This window comes from Salvia hispanica, chromosome 1, assembly GCF_029641045.1.
Source record: "Salvia hispanica isolate PSC_SH4W2 chromosome 1, Shi_PSC_v1, whole genome shotgun sequence".
NCBI classification, from domain to species: domain Eukaryota; kingdom Viridiplantae; phylum Streptophyta; class Magnoliopsida; order Lamiales; family Lamiaceae; genus Salvia; species Salvia hispanica.
In genome coordinates, this window is record NC_142692.1 from 30,099,860 (window position 1) to 30,108,104 (window position 8,245).

Here is an 8,245-nt window from a genome sequence, read left to right on the forward strand (position 1 = left end):
GGGTTTCGATCTGAAAATCCCCAAAACAGAGAAGAAAACCTCTCAATCTCGACTGCAATTGAGCGGCGAGGCATCAATTGGGGAGTGCTGAAGAAGAGCTTATGCTCGCCGTAGGGGTGACGCGGCGCGGATGCGCCGGTGTGCGATTTCCGTCTCGAAACGTAGGGTGAAACGGAGTGGTGAAACAACAGAGGCTGTGGCAGCTGTGAATTGAGCTTGCAGCGATCATGTAGCGCATGTTTGAGCGCCGCCTGCGCCTGCGATTGCGCTGATATGACGGCGACGAGGTGGTGGCAGCTCGATCATGTCTCCGCCGGAAGAGCTGCCACAGGGAGCCGGACGCCGTCGCCTAAAGTGACGGCAGACAAGCTGACGAAGTCGAAATCTAATAATCAATCAATTAACGCGGACGGCGAATTCAGCTTCGTGTTCAGGCAGCTCGCCGGAATCACGAGCGCGAATCTGAGGAGCGAGCCGTCGCCGTTCTGGACTTGGCGAGCGCTTGGAGGAGCTTCGACGAGTAGATTTGCTGCTGCGTCTCCGATTTCCATTCGATTGGTGAGTTTTGGTGCTGATCGTTATTTTCTGCTATATCGCGGCTATGGATTTTCTTCTTGTTCCGTCTCCTCATCGACGATCTACCGGAATTTAGTGCTGGATTCGTTGACATGAGTGATGATGACGTCTTATTAGCTGCTGCTTTTCAATGAATCCATCGAATTTGATTTGAAGATTTTGCAGCTGCAGATTCAACAATTAAAGATGAAACAAATTCAATACCACCGCCAGATTATGGAATTGGATGAACTGATTTCAAAGATTGATTCATCAAAATTTGCTTTTGTTATAAAATTTGAACTTTTTGCAAGCTTGATTATTAATTCGTTTATGGAATTGAAAGTTTTAGGTTTAGATTATCAATTGTGTTGGAGTGAGGAATCAAGCTTAATCATAATGCACTCTAGGTGTTTGGTGATATTTCCTAATTGGGAATTAGTTGCTAAGAGTTAGATTCTCAATTTTAATGTCAACTACGCACCTATAATGTCAACTACATATAGGTGATCGGAGAAGGTGAAATGCTGATCGGAGATGGTGAACTTTGGGAGTATTTCACAAAAACAGGAACCCGAAAGCTCACTCTGCATGTTTGTTTAAATTTGGGAGTAAATCGTTTGATAGGGTGAGATGCACTTTAATTTTTGTTCTCATTTCACCGCATCTCTCATACTCTGTTTCTACTTTTCTGGCTAATTCTATTTTCTTTTCATGTTTTGATTGTTTGAGCTAACACTGTGTGGTTATTTGGGGAAAGTAGATCAGGTTTAGGTGAATTTCTTTGTTCTCTTTTCCATTTTTATTTATTTGAAACAAGCATTTTTGTTGTGGTTGTACCATGATTTAATTCGAATTCATCAATTTTCTTTTCATGTTTTACTGATTTCTGTAAAATAGAGGCATTTTGATACGTCTCTGTTTTTTTTTTTTTTTTTGCCTTGTAGTGCTTGCTGTGATGACTGTAGACTAAGTAGTTGTTTTTCCTGGATCATGATTTGATGAGTTGCTATTAACTTGTGTTTTTGCTATCAACATTTTTATGAGATTTTTGCTTCTGTTGCAACCATATTACCATATTTTTGCAGTAGATGATTCAATTGTATTAGATGTGAACTCATTTAAGAGATTGATTTTCCAATATTTGGTTTTGTTATAGGATTTGAACTTTTTGCAAGCTTAATTGTTGATTTGTTTATAGAATTGGAAGTATTATCAGGAATTGGATGTCAACAAAACTTGGATTTGGGTTGCAGAATTTACCCCAAGAGAAGATGCCTCAACTTGTACAGATAATCAGGAAGAGGGATGAGCATTTGGCACAGGATGTCAATGAAATTGAGCTTGATATTGAGGCTCTTGATACGGAAACGCTGTGGGAACTTGATCGGTTTGTGACCAATTGGAAGAAGATGGTGAGCAAGACAAAGCGGCAAGCGTTGATGATGAACAACAATCCAGCTGCTGGAGTTTCTATTCCCTCCAGTCCTGTTACTGATGCTGATGTGGTAAGTTAAATTTGCATCAAGATTTTTGTCTTTTTTGTGGTGTTTTCACTGTTTATTCATGTTGTTGGTAATGTTGTGTAGGGCGCATTGAGCGACAAGAATGATGATTGTGGCAAGATGATGAAACAAAATGATGAAGAAGATGTAGATATTGATGACGATATGCCAGCAACGAGTTTCCCTGTTGTTGTGGAGATTGAGTTTGTGAAAGAAGGTGTTGTTGGGCAGGAGAATGATGGTGTTGTTGGACAGGAAAATGATAGTAGAGGCAATGGTAGCAGTAGCTCAAGCAGTTCTGGCAGCTCAAGCAGCGATTCGTCATCCTCGAGTGGTATTGATACTGATTCTTCTTGCGTTTCTACATTGTGTTGGGGGTGAAAGTATGGAAAACGGAAACAGAAACAGATGTTCATTCGTTTGAGCTTGTTTTTTACAGATTCAGATTCAGGGAGTTCCTCTGGTAGTGAGTCCAACGCAGATGATTGACCAATTTGATGATTGAACTTTTATTTGATGATTGAATTGGATGTCTGGCAGTTTTATTGCTTTTTCTTGCCTGTTAACTGTGATATCTCAACTTTGTTTTAGTTCATTTGATATTTTGGCTATTGATATGTGAATTATAAGTGTTATTTTTTAGTTGTTGACATTCGATATTCTCGGTATTGATATGTCAATTGTAAGTGTTATTTTTTAGTTGTTGACATTTTAATACGAGTTGTTGACATTCGATATTTTCGGTATTGATATGTCAATTATAAGTGTTATTTGTTAGTTGTTGACATTTGATATTCTCGATATTGAAGAAATGTTAAATGTACAATTTTTTTATTGTTGTTGGATGATTTATCAAGTATGAAAGGAACGGAAAATACGTAAAGAATTCTGCTTTTGAGGCAAATGTTACGTGTCTCTCTCTTTTATTTCTCCAAATTAAAGCATGAAATATTTTGCACTCTGATTGTTTGGTAATATTTCTCATTTGAAAATTAGTTGCTAAGATTTAGTTATCTCCCCTTTTTAATATCAACTATGCATGTCAACTACCTATATAATCTATGTCAACTACATATACAATTAATGTTAACTACACACATATAATGTCAACTACATTTACAATTCATGTCAACTATGTGTACAATCCATGTCAACTATATATACAATTCATATCAACTACACACATATAATGTCAACTACATATACAATTCGTGTCAACTATACACATATAATGTCAACTATAAGTTGTTAACATTTGATGCAGGCTATTGACATTTGATGTGCAAGCTATTGACGATAATACCCCTAGTTGACATAAACTACACGTTGTTGACATCGCACGAAAATTATGAATGAGTGGCTGCATCAAATGTCAACAACTTATAGTTGACATTATATGTGTATAGTTGACATGATTATGCCAACTAGGGGTATTATCGTCATTTCATTTCTAAAATGGCGGAATATCGAATGTCAACAACTCGTATTAAAATGTCAACAACTAAAAAATAATACTTATAATTCACATATCAATACCGAGAATATCGAATGTCAATAACTCGTATTAAAATGTCAACAACTAAAAAATAACACTTATAATTCACATATCAATTGACATGTAGTTGACATGGCTTGAAAGTGTAGTTGACATGGCTTGAAAGTGTAGTTGACATGACTTATAATTTCGTGACATGGCTTGTACATGTAGTTGACATGGCTTGAAAGTGCAGTTGACATTACTTATAATTGTTGACATGGCTTGTGCATGTAGTTGACATGACTTGTACGTGTAGTTGACATGGTTCTTTTTTAATTTTTTTTACATTTTTTTTAAAAAAAAAATTAAATTTTTTTTTTAAAAAAATTTAATTTTTTTCAATTTTAAATTTTTTTTGATGTCAACTACACAGTTGTTGACATTTGATGTGTAGTTGACATGGATTGTACACATAGTTGACATTATATGTGTGTGCAGTTGATATGATATGGCTTGTACGTGTAGTTGACATGACTTGTATGTGTAGTTGACATGGTTTGAAAGTGTAGTTGACATGGCTTATAATTATTGTTGACATAGCTTGTAGTGTAGTTGACATGGCTTGAAAGTGTAGTTGATATGACATATAATTGTTGACATGACTTTTACGTGTAGTTGACATGACTTGAAAGTGTAGCTGACATATTACTTACTTTCAGAAACATCGCAGAGCTTCCACCAACATACACAAAATCTATTAGTCAGCAACACATTGCAAGCCATAGGAGTCGGAATCGTGCTCGGCACGATCTACATCAACATCGGATTAGACAAATCGGGGATCGAGAAGCGATTAGGTCTCTTCGTGTACACACTCACCTTCCTCCTCTCCTCCACCACCGAAACCCTCCCGATCTTCATCAACGAGCGACCAATCCTCCTCCGAGAAGCCTCCAGCGGCGTCTACCGCCTCTCTTCCTACCAATCCGTCTTTCAGATTTTCCTCTTCATTCGTCATTTAGATCAGCGAGATTTTGAATGCTTACGTTTTGAATTTTGAAGATCAGCGAGATTTTGCAGATGAAGATTTGAAGATTTTGGAAGAGAGATTTTAGAGAAATTTTAGAAATTGGTTTGAAATCAGTTTGGATGTTTCACGCTTTTTTTATTAAAGAAATTACAATTTTACCCCCTTGTTGACATAATGTTGTATTTGTTGACATTTTGTTTAGCTTGTGGATTAGTGGCCCATATTGCATCTCATTTCTCAATTTAGCTAAATAATCTCAACCTAACAAGACCCTATATATATATATTTAGGGATGTACTAAGATGACAACCCTCTTTATTGTAACACCATACCACCATTTTAGGCCATTAGATCTGAAAATCGTGTGCTTGTCATGCTGCCACGTGTAAAAACACGGAGGGGTAAAATAGGAAATTTCTAATTTTACGTTACCAGTTTGCAATGCTGTTCATTGAATATTGCAGTCTTACCACAACAATATTGCAGTTTACCACGATTGCAATATCTAATACAGTAGACTGCAAACCCGTGTTTGTTCACGAAACATAATCCTAGGCGTCCATAAATGAGATCTAACGGACTATATTGGTGGTATGGTGTTATCCTATCTATGGTGGCACCATAGTGCACCCCTATATATATATATATAGGGTTTTGATCTATGAAGACCAGATTTAAATACAGAAACACAGAACACAGTCATACGTAGGGCATTTTTAGGTCATAGTTAGTTTATTTTTATGTCATGCTAACAAAGCATGACCTAAAATGATCTTAACATGACATAAACCCAAATCTTATAATATGACCTAAAACTACTTAATTATGACCTTCCGTGTTTTGGGTTAATTATTGACCATTAGATCATCTAATCCTAAGGCCAAGATTTGGGCTGAATTTTTGGATTTAAATGTATTCTTATTTTGATCATCACTATGGTGCCACTATAGATAGGATAACACCATACCACCAATATAGTCCGTTAGATCTCATTTATGGACGCCTAGGATTATGTTTCGTGAAAAAACACGGGTTTGCAGTCTACTGTATTAGATATTGCAGTCTACTGTATTAGATATGCAGTCGTGGTAAACTGCGATATTGTTGTGGTAAGACTGCAATATTCAATGAACATCACTGCAATCTGGTAACGTAAAATTAGAAATTTCCTATTTTACCCCTCCGTGTTTTTACACGTGGCAGCATGACAAACACACGATTTTCAAATCCAATGGCCTAAAATGGTGGTATGGTGTTACAATAAAGAGGGTTGTCATCTTAATACATCCCTATATATATATATATATATATATATATAGGGATGGGGGAGCACTAGGGTGCCCCCTTAATTAGAGTCACAACGTACATCCAATCTGGTGCTGCCATGTGGCACAAAACATGCAATATTTTAAACACAAAAATGCAATCTAGTTGTACATGCATTTTCGCAGATTGCATTTTTGTTGTATGTAAATTGCATTTTATAGTGTTGAGTTTTGCATTTTCACATAAATTGCATTTTTTATTGTTAAGTTTTGCATTTTCACATATAAAAATGCAATCCGTCTATATATAAAATGCAATTTAAACAGTCAATATCTAAAATGCAAAACTTAACAATAAAAAATGCAATCTGCATATAACAAAAATGCAATCTGCCGAAATTCATTTATAGCTTCTACAAATGCGTATTGCATTTTTCTGTGTACAATATTGCATTTTTCGTGCCATGTGGCAGCACGTGGTTGGATGTACGTTGTAACTTTAAAATTAGTTGTTATACTAGTACACCCCTATAGGGATGTATTCAAATGCTTTTCATATCTTTTGTCCTTTTTCCTTCTTAATCCTAGCCCCACGATTTTGTCATCTGACGGTTAGATTAATGCCACATGTCATTTAATAATGCACATTTTCATTCTAATAATGCACAGCGGCTAATAATGCAACATTATAGACTAATAATGCATTGATCACAACCATCCAATTCAAGGATCCAAGGGCTGAGATTAAGAAGGAAATAGGACACTTAGGGTGCAAAGGAGTCTAACACACCCCTATATATATATATATATATATAGAGAGAGAGAGAGAGAGTCCTATTAACCACAACTCCACTCTTAAAGACCGAACTAGAGACCGAATCTTGACCACATAATCTTGAATTTGATGGAATAGATTAGATAATCAAAGGTTAATTTTCGAACTTCATTATATACTCAATTTACTACAACTCGGGGGCATTTTTGTAATTTCATAATTAGGGTAAAAATTTAAAAATTTACCACATTTCCTCTCATGCGTTTTTCGCCGCGATTTCTTCTCTCCTCTCAAAACTTCTCTCAAAAGATAGTTCATCTTCATCTTCCATCGATCATCGATCATCGCCGGCAATATACTCGGAAAACTTCACAGAAAACTTCTACCGGCAATAAGTTCAACATTTAATCGGTAGATTAAGTTGCAAAATGGTCGATACTCGGAAAACTTCTACAGAAACTTCTGGACGCCAGTTGAGTTCTGGCCACATTTCTGATGAAGGTAATACAATTTGAAGCTTTGAAAACTTCTTACTCTTAATTTAATTCATCTATTTCCTAACCTAGATTCTTATTTTCGTCAAAATAGTAAGGAAATATAGTCGCAAGCAGCCGGCTAAATCAGAGACGATCAAAAAGTCAAATCGGAAGCCGGATGCAGATGCTGGAAAAAAAATTACAGATCCAGAAGGTAAAACCTAGGAATGCTTGTTGACTGTTGGATGCTTGTTGCTAGAGGATCTGTTCATTAGTATTCGAACATGAAGTTTCATAAGAGAATGTAGAATTAAACTTAACTGTTGTAGGTAAATCTTCCTTGAATGAGTTTAGAATTTTAGAATAAAAATTAACTGTTGCATTGTTTGATGGAATTGGTTGTAACTGAGATCGAGCTTGTTGTTATTTGATTCTGTTGCTTATGATTGTTCTGATCATGAACCAGTTGGAATTGTAAAAGTTTGAGTTCTTTTTTATGTTTGGATTTGGAGCAAATTGCTTGAATATTTTGATCTATGTCTAGGTTTGCTCTGTAATTGACTTTCCCTAAAATGATTTTGATTATGAATCTCTGATGTTATCATGTAAATGAAGTAATAAAACCTTATACTGAAGTAAATTCCTGAGGAAGAAGGTGTAAAAAATATTTGTTATGAATTAGTAATTTGATAAAATGAAGTTAAAGCCCTAATATAAAAACTATCTTGTTTAGAATGTGTGGCTGGGTATGTTGAAATGCATCTAGTTTTTCCAACATCCAACTGTAGCATGTGTCATCTCTTGCTAAAATGATCTATTACTATATAACGAAGTTAATTGTTATTCTTGCTATGATATGTTAACTTTGATTATGTATTGATTATATAGGAGGTAAAACTTGCTTGTAATGAAGTGATAAACATTAAATAAGCTATATGTTGTAATAGTTGAAGTAGTAAATTGGTAAGGTGAAGTAACAAATTGAAATAATGAAGTAATCTATCTACTAAATGAAGTTATCATGTAAAAGGCTTAGAAATAATTATGTGCTAGAAAGTAAAAAGTGAAATCTAAGCTATATAATGAAGTTAATTGTGTATTTAATGAAGTAACATAGTGTTCATTGTGAACTATCTGTAACTGTGGATAATATGTATATTTA

The 8,245-nt window shown here is 35.4% G+C and overlaps 1 protein-coding gene across 1 annotated transcript; it reads left to right on the forward strand.

Moving 5' to 3' along the window:
* Positions 1-273: 273 nt before the first annotated feature.
* LOC125189647 (uncharacterized) lies at positions 274-2,549 on the forward strand. The gene is made up of 5 exons (XM_089060670.1): positions 274-558; positions 1,062-1,183; positions 1,757-2,060; positions 2,145-2,394; positions 2,500-2,549. The coding sequence occupies exons 1-5, from the start codon at positions 274-276 to the stop codon at positions 2,547-2,549; spliced, it is 1,011 nt and encodes a 336-aa protein (XP_088916796.1).
* The last annotated feature ends 5,696 nt before the right edge of the window (positions 2,550-8,245 follow it).

Bases quoted from the DNA above. Each gene is read 5' to 3' on its own strand.
- LOC125189647 (XM_089060670.1), top strand. From the start codon at position 274: ATGACGGCGACGAGGTGGTGGCAGCTCGATCATGTCTCCGCCGGAAGA. The intron at 1,184-1,756 runs GTGAGATGCACT...ATTTGTTTATAG, and splicing joins GGAGTAAATCGTTTGATAGG to AATTGGAAGTATTATCAGGA. The intron at 2,395-2,499 runs GTATTGATACTG...TGTTTTTTACAG, and splicing joins CGATTCGTCATCCTCGAGTG to ATTCAGATTCAGGGAGTTCC.